The 15,900-nt window shown below is 42.7% G+C and overlaps 1 protein-coding gene across 6 annotated transcripts in view; it reads right to left on the reverse strand.

Moving 5' to 3' along the window:
• Positions 1–15,900, reverse strand: part of LOC109678995 (uncharacterized) — a 79,322-nt gene that overhangs the window by 22,779 nt on the left and 40,643 nt on the right. For 2 of the 6 annotated variants that reach the window (XM_074058445.1, XM_074058444.1), the window contains exons 2-3: positions 9,059–9,185; positions 4,655–7,373 (exon numbers count right to left, since the gene is read on the reverse strand). The exons of 2 other annotated variants lie outside the window; for them this stretch is intronic. In XM_074058445.1, coding sequence (XP_073914546.1) covers positions 5,734–7,373; positions 9,059–9,092 — 1,674 coding nt within the window. In that variant the 5' untranslated portion in view covers positions 9,093–9,185 and the 3' untranslated portion in view covers positions 4,655–5,733. Of the gene's footprint in view, positions 1–4,654; positions 7,374–9,058; positions 9,186–15,900 lie in introns of those variants that run through there. 2 more of the 6 variants (XM_074058449.1, XM_074058446.1) reach the window with 2 other exon arrangements.

The raw sequence follows: 15,900 nt of genomic DNA on the forward strand, positions 1-15,900 counted from the left end.
CCTTCCTCCTCTGTGACAACCTCTCATTCCCCTATAATCTCCACAATAAAATCTTGACTTTCTACAGTCATTCTAGACCCATCTGCCACACCCACATTCTCAGCTGCTATGAGAAAAATATCCTGTGGTCCCCAGGATTTACATTCTGACATCTGTGCCTGGAATAATCTTTCACCCCTCATTCTACTAATTGCAAACAATTCAAGCCAAAGTGCCTTACACAGTGTGACTGGAACTAGAACTTTGGACTGAGGGTTTTCTATAGTCCCTAGGCCCAAATGCTGAAATAATGGCAGAGGAGTATGACATAATCCAGAGACAGTGTGTAAGAGCAGGGTGAGTTGGGGACCAGAACATCCTCAACTCAGTCAGTGCCAGCCAAGTGTTTAGGGACACAAAGCTCTTGTGTTGAAAAGCAAGTCAATGTTATGTGACAGTTAGATGACTGAAAGGGCCTCCACAGGCTCATTCCACCATGGAGCCAGGAGGCCAGGATCATGGAATTAGCTGAGCCTCAGACCTCAGTGCTGACTCTGGAGTGCTCTGAGACACTACACACAGGAATCAACTTCCCTATACTTCAGTGTCATCCTCTGCCTTGTAACTGCGACAGCTTTTGGGAAACTTTGAAAAGCCTAATGTAGACCTGGTACTTTTGTTCACAATATACCATGGCTCCCGATGCACTGAGAATTAAGGTAAAATGCCGTAAATGACCAGCATGTTTCCAACTCCCTCAACAGTCACACTGTGTGTGCCCTTACACAGAGTGGTCCTTCTACCTGGAACAGCCTCTGGCACCTGAGAAAATATGGGTTTAAACTGATGTCCTCACACAGGAGGACCTCACCAATTGGAAATGAAGGACCTAAAATGTGGTGACAATGCAAGGTATGTCAACCATCCCTATACTCAGGTGCATTGCTATTGTGGGTTCCTGACTGTGTGATCCAATACCAAGCACTGCAGCTCTAAGGAGACACTACAGGAGGACCAGGACACTCTACTACTGCTGTGTGATGCAGATATCCTCTCCTGTGGGACCTTACCCTCATGCCACATCTTGGTAGACACAGCTCCAAAAACTCTGCTTATCAATCTGACCCCAAATCTGCTAAAATTTGTGAAAGTACTGGGACATCAGGCCAACCTAGAACAAGCCATCCAATCATGAGAAAGACCCTTTTCAGGAAGCTAATTGGTACAATCACAATGGGGACAACAGCATGCTGGGTACCATACCTCTCGTGTGCACTGTCCTTTCTGGAGCAGCACTGGACATGAATCAAGGGCACTAGAAATGAAAGTGGAACCCTATACAGTAAGGGTGAGCCTTTCTTTTCTTAAAGGGACCAGAAGCAAATTTCTGGGAAGTTCTCTACAAATGGGCACCCAAAAATTTAGAGATGTATCATTCATGCTAAGCAGCACTGGATGCTCTAGGAAGTGGAAGATATTTCAGATGCTCCTAAAGGCTACTGATTCAAAGGACACACTATGCATAGATTCATTCAGAGAAATGTGCATGTCTCCAATCTAGAAGGCAAATAAACACTATGTAATGATCTTCATGCACTAACGACTGAAGAGCTGGAGTGACATTGGGACAATTTGTAGTTTCTTTAGAAACAGGAGAGAAGAATCCAGGCCAGGTGGAGGTCCTGCCATCCAGGTTGCTCCTGAGGGTGTCACCTTGGCTCAGTTTCAGGGCTTCCATAGGCCTACAGGTATGGATTCTCAAAGGCAGCCCGACCTTCCAAGAAAGGATCCTCCACCAGCAGGCAAAGCTGTCATGAAGGCATTGGAGTAAGTTAAAAAACCTGAGGCTTGCTCATTAGTTACTACTGTGTCATAGTTATGGGTCTATGTGGAGTGAACACACCAACATTCTGGTAGTTAAAGGCAGAGCTGGTGAATGTTCTCAACCATTTACTTTTAGTTTGTCTTTGGTTTTGAGGTCCAACAGATTGTTGGACCTTGACTTTTAATCCAATCTGACAACCTGTGTCTTTTGGCTGGAGAGTTAAGTCCATTTCCATTTAGGATTACGATTGAGAGGTGTTTACTGATTTATGTGTTTCTACTGTTTTTTTTTCCAGATTGAATCTCATATTGATTATTCTTTAATTTTGGTTTTGTTCAACTTCAGGCTTTCTTTTCATTTCATTCTGTCAGTTTTTTCATTTCCTGATTGCTTCAATTACCCACTGGTCATTCAAAAGCACATGTTCATTCTGTAAGTGTACCCTTTCTCTTGCTATTGGTTTTTTAATTTCATACAAGTATACCCTGGTAAGAATCATGACATTATTTCAATGTTTTCATTTTTTATATAGCCTCCCTGTGGCTCCACCAGCAGAGAATCCTGTCATGAAGGCTGTATGGAGAGTTAGAACTCTTCAGGCCTGCTCAAAAGGAACTGCTATCTAGTGATTATACATCAGTGGAGAGTTAGCCTACTGACACTGTGCCCGTGGAAAGGCAGAGCTGCCTCACTGCCTAACTCATCCATCCCCTGCTCTCCCTCATTCCAACATGTAATTATTCAGCACCAGAATTCCAGAATACATAGAAAATGGAAATACGATGTAAAACGATCACCATCCACTTCCAGTCCTCACTGCCAGAAAAAGCTGCTCATAGTGCCTTAGCAGTCTCTTTCTCTTGTGCAGGAGGGCTCAGACAGAGACAGAGAGGGCACCAAAGTTTTCGGGAAGCAAGTTTATTAAGCAAGCTGGCAGCGATCAGAGGTCTGGAGTCCAAAGGCTGAACCCCAAGAACAAAGGGGAGTTTCCTTATATACCATTTAGAGCAGGTTACAGAAATGGGAGGGGAAAGTAATAGCTTGTGTCATACATAATCACGTTATTCCATTGGTTGCTTTAAACTCTGGAGGGAGTGACCATTCTCTGGTCTCCAGGTAACATTGCCCAACTCCAGTTTTTCTTTGTTTTACTGTAGCAGTCATTAATCTCTCTTCCCCCTCCCTGCCTTCCTGCCACAGTCCAACTCTGTCTTTGCTTCAATCTTAGCCTCCAAGAACCACATATGGACCTCAAACATCATTGGCCCCAATCACCTATAGTACTACTTATGACCCCATACTAGTAACAAACTTTCTCCAGTAATTCTCATGCTCACATTAGCCCAAGTGTTTCTCTCTTTTAGTCCAATTCACCATTTCTAATGACAACTTGCCATAAACCTGCCTGTTTGCTGTACTAAAACATGCCTATTTTGCCCACAAAATGGGTGAGTCTTAAGTACACGAAAAACCAAAGGTCAAGGCTCAGCATCACACTGCTTGGTTACACCCAGACATCAACATCCACATCATGTATGTCACCCATGGGCACCATGATCACAACCCTACCAGATAGTCCTGTCCCCACACGATTCCATAGCCACATAGGCCATGGTGCCCATCACCTACACCCATGGGTTGGAGATTAACTCCCAGTTCACCTCCCTTTCATGAGCATGAGATAACACTATATTTGGATTCCTGGCTCTGAGTTTAGATGATGTCTGACTGTCCATCTTCTGCTGCAAAACAACATATAGATTAGTGCAACTATCAGTTGGGAACAACATTAGGGATGGAGGACCCCCTACAACCTCAGCTTAGTCGCTTAAGAAATCAGGACTCCATGAACTGGAGGCCTGATTCAAGTGATAAGAAAGCCTGCCATGCAGCATCAAGCCCCAGTTCAATGCCCCAGTACCTCAAAAAATAAAAAAAGGTGTGTGTGGTGGGGGGAGAAGAGGAAGCTTAGGTCAGTAGTCAAGCATTGAGCGTACATAGATGTACTCATGTTCCCCAAACTCTGGACAGAAGGAATGAGTGTAGTGGCTCAATCAGGAGCTAAAAATTGGTTCAACCACTCAGATGGGTTGAGGGCAGTCTGGTGGAAAAATGCTGAATTTACCTGATCCAGATTGCTCTAGGAGGAGGCCAACAAGGTGTCAGCAACCATGGTGAGGCTTAAAAAAAAGACGTCATAACAGATGTCCCTATGAGAAGCTGCTGAGTGCTGGAGACAACCTACCCCTGCTAGGACTTTACCCTCACACTGTGTATCCTTGATCATGACTGCATGTTCAGCAATCCCATGTTGAGTACACTATTTGCATCCTCATGCTTGGTGGTATAGGTTAGTTCCATAATGTCCTTCAAAGGCCCATGTGCACATGGCTTGGTCTGTAGAGTTGTACTATCATTACTTGGTGGAATTATGGACCATAGACTATACAGATGTTTCTGTAATCTTGAGAAATAATCTTTTTCAGATTGCTTGGGATTATGTGACATCTGATGTAAGACATAACGCATAAATTCATACTATTCAGACACAATAAATGCTGACCTAAAAAGTGACCACTCCTCAGATGAACTATGATCTCATAAAATATGCAAGCTTCCAGGTCACACAATAGGAGTAGAAAGTGTTCTTTTATTTTCTGGGTGGTCTTTGGCAGTCATCCACATTAACCAAACCTCTCTCAGAAACTATCATCAGCCATTATACACTACCTACTGAGGTACAAAGAACTGAGGGTTCCAAACAACTCTCCATCATCTCACATACACAGATATGAATTCTATGTAATGTGACCTATTTCAGATAACAGAACAAGCAAGACTAAACGCAGATGCAAAAAAATAATGCCTTTATTACTGCACAAACCCTAGCAATCTCAGGCAGACAGTTACCAATTAGAGACTTGATGGTAAAAATACCAACTACAAGTATCATAAGACACCAAAATCGTCCAAGAAGCTAAGCCTTCCTTGCAAACCTCTAGTTAATCAGAACTGAGTACATTTGGTCATACAGGTATTGTTACATGGCAAGATCACACAGCAAACCAAATAAAGTTGCCCACAGAATTTGCAACAGAAGCACACATATCTTCCTTGCCTTAGCATGTCATGGTAGTTTTTTGTTATGTTTTGTTTTTTCCCCTGAAGTTCATGGTGGTAGAAGTAAATGGCATCTCTAAAATAGTGCAGAAATGATTTCCTTCTGGTCAAAGCCTTGTAGAGTCCAGAACCTGAAGAACAACTCTTATAATGCTAATCAAATGTACAAACTCCTAAGGCCTTACTGCAGTGTGGCCTCTCTGGTGTACAGTAAGGGCCACCAGACAGTATTGCCCACATTGTCTACAATCATAAGGCTTTTCTCCAGTGTAGACTTTCTGGTATATAATAAGGGAATTTCTATATTTAAAGGATTTCACACATTCTTTACACTCATAAGGTGTTTCTTCAGTGTGGATCTTCAGGTGATCATTAACACAATGAGCAATTTCATGGTACTATCATCCATGAGAAGCCATAAAAATCTGCCAAAATCCCCACAAAACCCTATTCAGTAAAATATTGCCAGCGTGTGACAAGTGAACTGTGTAGAAGACTGCTTGACTCTGGGTTGGGGAAAAACAATTCAAGTTACTTTTCAAAATACATATGCACAACTCAAAATCATAACAGGGTTTTCCTCACTGAGAGATTTCTGGTGATGAATAAGACTGATTGTGTGCTCAAACACATTCCCATATCCTTCACTCACTAGGCCTTTGTCCGCTGTGGACTTTCTAGTATAAATTAAGGGACCCTGTTTCAGGAATTTTCCTCATTGTCCACACTCAATAAACCTGTGTCTGTGTGCACACTCAATAAACCTGTGTCTGTGTGCACTCTCAGGTGTACCAAAAGGGTACCTATGTTCAGAAAGGATTCTCCACATTCTCCACATTTACAAGGCCTTGTCCAGAGTGAACTCTCTGATGACTTGAAAGAGCAGATCTTCCCTTAAAGGATTTTCCACATTCTCTACATTTATAAGGCCTTTCTCCACTGTGGACTCTCTGGTGTGCAGTAAGTTCACTTCTTCGCTTAAAAGATTTCTCACATTCTCTGCACGCATAAGGCCTTTCTCCAGTGTGGACTTTACGGTGTACAGTTACAACACTTACATGTTTAAAAGATTTTCCACATTCTGTACACACATAAGGCCTTTCTGCAGAGTGAACTCTCTGATGACTTCTAAGAGCAGATCTTCCCTTAAAGGATTTCCCACATTCTCTACATTCATAAGGCCTTTCTCCACTGTGGACTCTCTGGTGTTCAGTAAGGTCACGTCCTCGCTTAAAGGATTTCCCACATACTCTACACTCATGAGCCCTTTTTCCAGTGTGCACTGTCTTGTGTATGACAAGGTCATGTCTTTCCTTAAAAGAAATCCCACAATCTCTACACTCATAAGGCCTTTCTCCAGTGTGGATTTTCCGGTGTTTATTTATATCACTTATGTACTTAAAAGATTTCCCACATTCTCTACACTCGTAAGGCCTTTCTCCTGTGTGAACTCTCTTGTGTGCAACAAGAGCCTTGCTTTCCTTAAAGGATTTCCCACAATCTCTACACTCATAAGGCCTTTCTCCAGTGTGGTCTCTCTGGTGTACAATAAAGGCAATTCTTGTCTTAAAGGATTTCCTACATTCTCTACACTCAAAAGGACTTTCTCCAGTGTGAACTTTCCTGTGTTCTTTAAGTACATGCAGTTGCGTAAAAAATTTTCCACAGTCTGTACACTCATAAGGCCTTTCTCCAGTGTGGACTCTCTGATGTACAATAAGGGAAATTCTTTGCGTAAAAGATTTTGCACAATCTCTACACTCATAAGGCCTTTCTCCAGTGTGAACTCTATGGTGTACAATAAGGGCCCTTCTTTCCTTAAAGGATTTCCTACATTCTCTACACTCATAAGGCCTTTCTCCAGTGTGAACTCTCTGGTGCTGACCAAGTGAGTCGACATCATGTAAGTTTTTCTCATGCTTCCTATTCTCATAAAGCTTTTTTGCATTGTGGAGTGCCAGGTTATAAAAAACCACATTTTTATGGCTGGAAGCCTTGTTGCTGTTAACCAATCTGGAACAACTTTTTCCATTGTTAAAGGTCTCCTCTAATTCAGCTTCATTTGGCTTCTCATCATTACAAATGACGTGGGGTTTCAAAAGGTCAAAAACAGCTGGGAAATACCTCCAAATCTCATTACAATTAAACAATTTCCTGGACACAAATAATTCACAGCTCTTCTGAAATGATTTCCTGTCCATGTCCCACTTCAAAGGATTCTCTGCAGTGTGATGCTTCTGGACTAGGATTGCACATTCTCTAGTCATGTACAGCTTCTGCACAAGTGGAGCAGCCATGTGTAAAATGTCTTTCAAGACAAAGGTACAGATGTCACAGGGGTGAAACTTCTCAGTGGATGGACATGCCATTGGAGTCCTCAAGTGTGACACCTCTTCCAGACAAACAGTGGGCATCGATGCCTCCTTATCATCTACTCTATGTACACAACCTAAAAGCAGAGAAAGCACAATGAAATGCATGTAGACACTGGTGGGAGCAGGGCCAAGCCATAATATTACAAGGGTTGTAAGCTTTTTATTTATTATGGACTTACTGAGAGAAGCCCAGGGCTTGTGAGTGGCAAAAAATGCACTGTATCACTGATGTACACATCCTACACTATAGGAATGTTTTCAGAAAATGGAAGCAGGACTCAATTTGCCCAAGAGTTTGCTTCACACAACTGGCTTGCAAATAGCATGGAAAGGAGGTGACATGGAGGACAGGGATGAGTGGTAAAACACGTTCAGGTAATGCCACTCCATGAAGTACAAGGAAAATGCCCCAAATCACAGCACAATCTTGATTTTCTTCTTCTGTTGTTGTTTGTTTTTTCTTTTTCTTTTTTCGGTACTGGAGCTTGAATTCAGGGCCTACACCTTCAGCACTCCAGCAGCCCTTTTTTTTGTTCATTTTTTCCAAGACAGGGTCTTGTGAACTATTTGCCTGGGGTAGTTATGAATTCTGTTCCTCCTGATATCTGCCTCCTGAATAGCTATGATCACAGGCATGAGCAACCATTGCTCAGCTTTCCACACAATCTTATTCAATAAAAATCCCATCAGGTGGTGACAAGTGCATGGTATATAAAAGACTGTCTGAATATGCACTTTTGCAGATATCACAGTATGCCCCCAGTACAACAACTGGATAATAAAAACTTTTTAAAGTAAAACAGTGAGAACTGTTGAAATGGCTCCGCAAAAAGGGGGAGAATTGAAAGAGAAAGATGGGGATAGTGGTGAATTTAACTAAGATATACTAAACCACTTTAGTAAATGTCACAACTCACGCCAGTATAACTATGTTAATTTTTAAAAAGACCTAAATTTAGAAAAGACAGCCTGAGGCACACTGTCCAAAAAGCTCGAACTACAAATGGGCAATATTGAAGGGTATGTTCTCATCTCAAAACATAATAGGTGTAGGCCTCTCTTGGAGACAGTGTAGAGGGCAGAGTGCATTGCATGAAGAACACTAAAGACCTAAGAGACTTTCATTATTAAATAGAAACAGCCCAGATGTTATGACCTCTATCAGGACCGAACATTTCTCAGACCATCTTTCTGTGTCTATCCAATGTAGCTACCAGGATTTTTCCAGCACCCAACTCACACAGTTTAGGAGAGGTATGCAAAACAACTACCTACAGATAATAGGGTATGTAACATATCAGCAGTGGCCCTGGGTAACTCAGTACTCAAGAGAAGGGAGGAAAACACCAATGTAACAAAGACAACTAAAAAGAGGTCTGACAGAACAATACAATGGTCAAGTGACCAGCAACGCCTGGTGATAATCATGCAGACAGCTGTAATGAAATGTCAGGAAAAAGAGGCATAATAAGAAATATGGACCTAAGCAGGTATCCAGTCATGGAGTAAGTGAGCGAGACAAGACTTATTAAGGACTGTTAAACACTCTCCCGCCAAATTGGTACTTGTACTCATTACAATAGCAGCTGTTAGGGAGCTCAGGGAAATGCACACAGCTCAGCTGTAGCAACCACAACACACCCACAGAAAAAAAGTGGGTAAGTTAACACAGCCCAACACCTAGCATTGAAGAGACATCTGCTTCTGGGAAAAAGAAGATGAGCAAAGACCAGAGTTTGGATGAGTGTGACGGACTTACCTACAGAGGTTACAAGTGCAAAGTTCTCCAGCATCACATGGAGGTACAAGCGCCTCTGAGCTGCATTAAGGAACACCCATTCCTCCTGGTAGAAGGAGATGCTGACATCCTCAAAGGTCCCACAGGCCTGCCATGGTTAGGACAAAGGACCTATGATGAGCTTCTCTCCTAGGAATGATCCAGGTTGACATAACCCATTGCTCTACATCCCTCCTCTGGCACCCCATGTGTCACCCTCACCACCTCAGAGAGGCTATCAGGTGCCAACCTCCTGAGATGGAGTCTCTCCTCTATGCATATTTGATCACTGTTTCCTCCAACATCACCGGTTGGACGTGAGCAGGCAGACACAATCTAACTCCTGGAATGGGCATACTGAGCTGTATCCACTCATGTCAGTCAATTGCACAAATGTCCTCCACATGGTATTGTTAACCATATATGGGCTCACCTTTCATCTTCATGTCATCAACAGTAAGTCCACAGGACCAGCATTTCCCATGCTCCCTCCAAGTGCATATCACAATTTAGTCCATAACTCTCACACACATAATCCTCACCTATTTCTACCCTCTAGTCCAACAATATGGGTACTTCTCTGCCCTCCTTATACACCTCAGTGCACCCTATCCAGAGTGGTGGGTGCAAACTGGACACAGTTGCACACACTCTCTGAAGCTACCTATGGAGTACTCTGAAGGCTATGATGACTGTGCTCCTACTTTTGCCGTTAAGAACTGTCATTGATTCCCTGACTCCCATGGTCCATACCACTAATGGTTTACTTGACGTCTCTCACCAGTCACAACATCCTCACCTGCTATCCTTCATTCCAAACCTTGTCCCACTCGCCTTCCACAGAGGCAAGTGGTTCTCCTAGGTAATGACTTGGTACCCCAAATTTAGGCAATCTGAAACTTCTCAGACACCTCAAGGGTTATAAGAAAATTTTACCAAAACTGTAGCTGAGTGAATAAAAGAACCATCTGTGGTTAAAGTGTCAACCTGCAGCAGTTATTCTAGGCCTCTGATTCCATCTCAAGGCCTTCATCCTTTAGAAGCATTGGTAACCTGTCAGACCATCTCTCAAATGGCTGTTTTTGTGATGGACACCATCTCCACCCAGGTGTTATACTTGAAACCCAGATCAGCCTCATCTTTCAAGGTTGGTAAGAGCACAATCATCCTGTGGTTACAATTACCCTTCTGTACTGCAATCAACAAAGGCATAGGTGCACTCCAAGGCATACCATGGCTACCAGCTTTTGCATGTCTTCATCAGGAATTTTCTCCAGAGTACGTGTGCATGTACACCTGCTCTCTTCGTGTTTCTATTAATGCTTTCTGAAAGATTCATACTTTCAACATGGTTAACTTCAATTTGTTGATATCTTCACTAAAATTGTTCCTACAACAGACTTTCTCTTCTCAACTCCTAACAAATCCAGAAATCTTACCATCACCCTTAACATTCACTTTTTTTCTTTACCCTTAAAATCAGAAAATCTGGGGTTAGCACAATTTTCCTAAAATGCCAGTATCTTTGGAAACGATTTTGAAGTTAATCCCTACATAAAGAAAAAACCTGAGATGGAGATGTGCTTCAAATACTAGAGGCACCAGTATTACCAAAGAGGGAAAAAAAAACATGAAGAAGAGAAAGCAACTTGAAATACCCTGAGATAACAAATCACCCACAGTCCTTTTTTGTTTCGGTTTCCCCATTCTTCTTACTTGGAAAGCAGCTTGGGATAGCCAATCTGCTTTTTGCTGTTTTTGCCTTCTTTAATCATTCTCTGTATATAAAGAAAATTTCTTCAATCCAGTCCAATGGTACACCTATTTTATTTTATGGAATGAAGTGTTGCTGGAAATGAGAAGTTTAATGAAATCATTCTAAGTTTGTTCCTTGACACCAGTTAATCAAGAGATCCAGAATCCACCTACATTTTCCAATTATTCAGCACCTACACTGCTCCACACACCAGCAAACATTACCTGGATGGACATTTGGAGGACACTAATTTTCCTATTACCTCACTCACACACCACAGTCTGTTTTCTTTGCCTTAGTCACAGGAAACCTTTAAGAAGTCGGTGGAGTCAGATCTCTTTCCTTCTCTGTCCCAACCTCCCATTGTTCCCACATCTTCACAAGAAAATCTTAACTTGTACAGAGCCATTCCAGGCCCACGTGCTATACTCACATTTACAATTCCCATGAAAAACACACCTTGTAGTCCCCAGAAACAGTTCAGACACACCTCCCTGCATTTGCATTCTGACACCTATGCCTGGGATGACCTTTACTCAACATTCCACTCATTGTAAGCAATGCAGGCTACTGTACCTTATACAGTGTGCCTGGAATTACAACATTGGATGTAAGATTTTTCAGAGTTCCTAGGCTCAAGGGCTGAAAGAGTGGCAGAGAAGTTCCAAACATAATCTAGAGATAGTGTAGGAGATCAGGGGTAGTGAGGGACTAGAACATCCTCCACTCAGTGCCAGTCACATATTGAGAGGCTCAAGCTCTTTTGCAGACAAGAAACTCTGTGTTGAATGACAGGCAGATGAACAAAAAGGCCTCAACAGAGTCAGTCAACCCTGGGGCCAGGAGGTCTGGACCTTAGACCATGCCCCTCAACTGGACTGAAAATTTCTGAGGTCATCTTTCCATGTCAACCTGAGAAAGCAATCAGGATTTTTCCAGCATCTCATTTGCACAGTTCAGGACAGGTATATAAACCATCTCCCTATGGAGTGGCCCCTGGGAACTCTACATAAAAGAAACAAGAGGTAAGAAAAAACAGTATTACAAAGAAGACTGGAAGGAAGTCTGGTAGATTAGCCCATGGCCCATGTAGATTAATCATGGCAATGCCTGGTGATCCTTAAACAAACAGCTGTATGAAAAGTCAGGAAGAAGGGGGCACAACTAGGCCTATACACCTAACCAGCCACACTGGGTGCAGGTGACTGAAGCAAGACCTATTAAGTTAAGATGCCACACATCTTTCTCCTGAATCTGTGCTTGTTCTCATTATAGCACCATCGATTAGGCACCTCAGGGAAGTGCACAGGGCTCAGCTGTAGCAACTACAGCATACCCACTAATAAAATGTGTACATTAACCACCCCAACAACTAGCACTGAAGAGGCAAGTTGCTTATGGGGAAAAGCATATGAGCAAAACCAGAGTATGGGTGAATGTCACGCTTTACCTATGGAAGTTATAAGCGCAAATTGAGCTGCACTACAAAACTACTACTCCTGGGAAAAGAAAATGATCACATTTTCTAAGGTTACACAGGCCTGCCATGGTTAGAACAGAATGTCCATGATCAGCTTCTCTCCTAAAAGTGATTCCATGTTGAACCAACCCATTCCCCAATATCCATCAGATGTTTACCCCATGTGTCACCATCACTACCTCAGAGAAGATACTACATGCCAGTGCTCCTGAGGCAGTCTCTCCTCTATGCATATTTGATCACTCTTTCCTCCAACACCACTAATGCAGTTGATGAGGGTGACACAATCTAACTATGGAATTGGCATACAGGGCAATATCCATTCACATGAGTCAATTGCACAAGTGTCCTCCAGACATTACTACTTAGTAATGAGTAGTGAGCCCTAATGTGGGCTCACCTTTCAGCTTCATGTCACCTACAGCAAGTCCACAGGATCAGCATTTCATATGCTCCCTCTAGGTGCACATCACTTTTTGGACCTCAGGTGTCACACACACGCTCCCCAGCTATTTCTACCCTCTGGCTCCATAATGTAGGTACCTCTCGCCCTCCCTGTTCATCTAGGCATAAAGTGTCCATACTGTGGTTGTCACAAATAGGACACAGTTGTGCCCACTGTTAGAGGCAACACACTACTCTGAAAGTTACAATGATCATGCACCTTTGCCACTAAGAACTTGATCCTTACATTCCTGGTGGCCCTCACTACTAATGCTGCACTTGATATCTCTCACCAGTCACAACATCCTCACCACGCCTATACCTGAGTGAATAAAAGGACTATCTGTGATTGACGTGCCAACTCACAGCAATTATTCTAGGCCTCAATCCTAATCGTTTGAATGTTCTGATAGCCTACAAGACCATATTGACAGCTAGGATGTTCTCATGACCTCTTCTCTCCCACACCTGTTTTTAGATGGGCTCCACCCCACCTAGGTGGTATATTTCAGACCCAGTTCAGCCTAATCTTTCATGACACAATCATCTCATGATTAGATTCCCCATTCATACTGCAATCGACCAAGTTACAGATATACCACAAGACAGACACTGGTCACCACCGTTCCCATGTCTCCATCAGGAATTTTCTCAAGAGTTTCACACCTCTATAGACATCTGCCCTCTTCAGGTTTCTAGTGATGCTTCCTTCAAACATTAACACTCTTTAGATGGTGAAAATCCAAATATCTTGATATCTCCACTAAAATTGTTCCTACAACAGACATTGTTTTCTCAATTGGTAAAAATTCAAAATCTTAGATTCACCCTTAACATTCACCCTTCCTTTATCCTCAAAATCAGCAAATGTAGGTTAGTACAATTTCCTAAAAAGGCCAGTTTCTCCAGACAGGAAAATGAACTTAATCTCAACATGGAGAAGCAACCTGAGAATGGCCCAAACATTGTATGCACATCTGAATAAATGAATACAGGAAAAAAAGAAAAAGAAGCAACCTGAGATGGAGGTGTGGTTCAAGTAATAAATGCAGTTCAAACCCCAGCACAACCAAGAGAAAACAAACAAACAAATAAACAAAGAAAATGAAAAGTAACCTGAAATACTCTGATATTAACAAATCAGCTATTGTCCTTTTCTGCCTACCTTTTTCATCTTCAAGGAAAGCAACATTGGGATTTACAATCTGCTTTTTTCTTGTTCTGTCTTTGATCTCTTTAGTCATTCTCTGTATATAAAACCAACTTCATTAACCCAGACCAATGGTACACTTACTCTCTTTTACAGAGTGAATTGTTGTTGGACGATAGAACTTAAAATAAATCCATTAAGATATTTAAATGAAATTTTTTAAACTTTGCCCCCTAATTAATATAGAGATCCTAGATTCACACATTTCCCAATTCTTCCCCAACCATAGTGCTCAAACCATAATCAAACATTACCTGGATCTTGGTAGCAGCCTCCTCCCTAATCTTCCTATTACCTCATTCACACCTCACAATCTGTTCTCCATGTTTTACTCACAGGGAACCTGCTAAGACATGGGTCACATCCACTTCCTCCTCTGTGCCAACTGCCCATTGCTCCCATCATCTCCTCAAGAAAATCTTAGTTTTCTATAGAGCCATTGTGCCACACCCATGTGTACAGCTCCTATGTGAACAACATCCTACAGTCCTGGAAACAGTTCATCCTCCTCACTGCATTTGTACATTCTGACATCTGTGCCTGGGATAACTTTTCACCCTATTCCACTAGTTCCAAGGAATTGCACCTTTACACTCAGGTTGTTTCAGAATCCCTAGGCTCAAGGGCTGAAACAGTGGCAGGAGTCCCAGACATAACCCAGAGACAGTGTGTGAGGTCAGGGTGAGTGAGGCACTAGAACATCCTCCACTCAGTGCCAATCACATGTTTAGGGGCACAAGTTGACAGGGGAAAACCAAAAGGACCTCCACAGGCTCAGTCCACACTGCAGCCAGGAGGCCTAGATCATGGAATTAGCTGAACCTCAGTCCTAAATGCTGACCCTGAAATGCTCTGAGACACAGCACAGGAGAGTTTCCCTATACTTCAGTGTCACCATCTGCCTTCTTTTAACTGGGAGCAGCTTTTGGAAAACTTTGAAAAGCCTAAAGGAGACAAGGTACCTCTTCTGTTCACAATGTACCATGGCTACTGGCACACTTAGAATAAAGGTAAAATGCCTCTACTCACCAACATGCTCCCAACTCCCTCAACAGGATTTACACACAGTGGTCCTGCTGCCAGGAACACATACCAGCACTAAAAACACTTGGGTTTAAATTGATTTCCTCATATTTTGGGTCTCTACCATTAGCAACAAAGGACATAAAATTTAGTGACAGTGGCAGTTACCTCACAAGGTCCTATCCTCAGGTGCAGTGATATTATGGGTCCCTGACTATGAGACCAAATCCCAAGCTAGGTCCCTCAGCATGGTAGCTGGCATCAGACACTACAGGTGGAGCAGGACTCTCTATAACTGTTGTGTTGTGCAGATATCATGATTTCAGCTGTTTGTAAATGCTACTGATTCAAAAGGACACATCATGCATAGACTCACTGAGACAGTCTGCATGTCTCCTATCTGGAAGGCAAATGAACACTATGTACAGATTTTCATGTACTGTTGACTGAAGAGCTGGTTTGGCACTGGGGCACTTCAGAGGATAAATTAGGAACAGGAGAGACAACCCAAGGCTAGGTGGAGATACTGCCCTCTAGACTGGTCCTGAGGATATCTGTATGGCTACAGTTTCAAGTCTTTAACAGGCTTACAGTAACAGAATCATAAAGGGCAGCTCCACCCTCAAATTCAGGCTCCTCCACTAGCAGACAAGGTTATCAAGAAGACTGGGTAGAGAGTTCAAGTCTATTTAGAAGTAACAGCTATCTCATAGTTATGGATCGGGGGGATGTTACCAGACCAACACTCTGGCTGTGGAAAGGTAGTGTTGCCTCTATTAGGAAGTTTAATCTATGTTCACCTTCTCTCCCAGGACTCCAAGTTCACTGCCCCACTCATCCATCCCCTGCTCTCCCTCATGTCAAACTCTCTACCCCACAGGGCATAACAGACTCCACTGCCACAGATGCTT

The sequence above is a fragment of the Castor canadensis genome, chromosome 16, assembly GCF_047511655.1.
Source record: "Castor canadensis chromosome 16, mCasCan1.hap1v2, whole genome shotgun sequence".
Taxonomy (NCBI): Eukaryota; Metazoa; Chordata; class Mammalia; order Rodentia; family Castoridae; genus Castor; species Castor canadensis.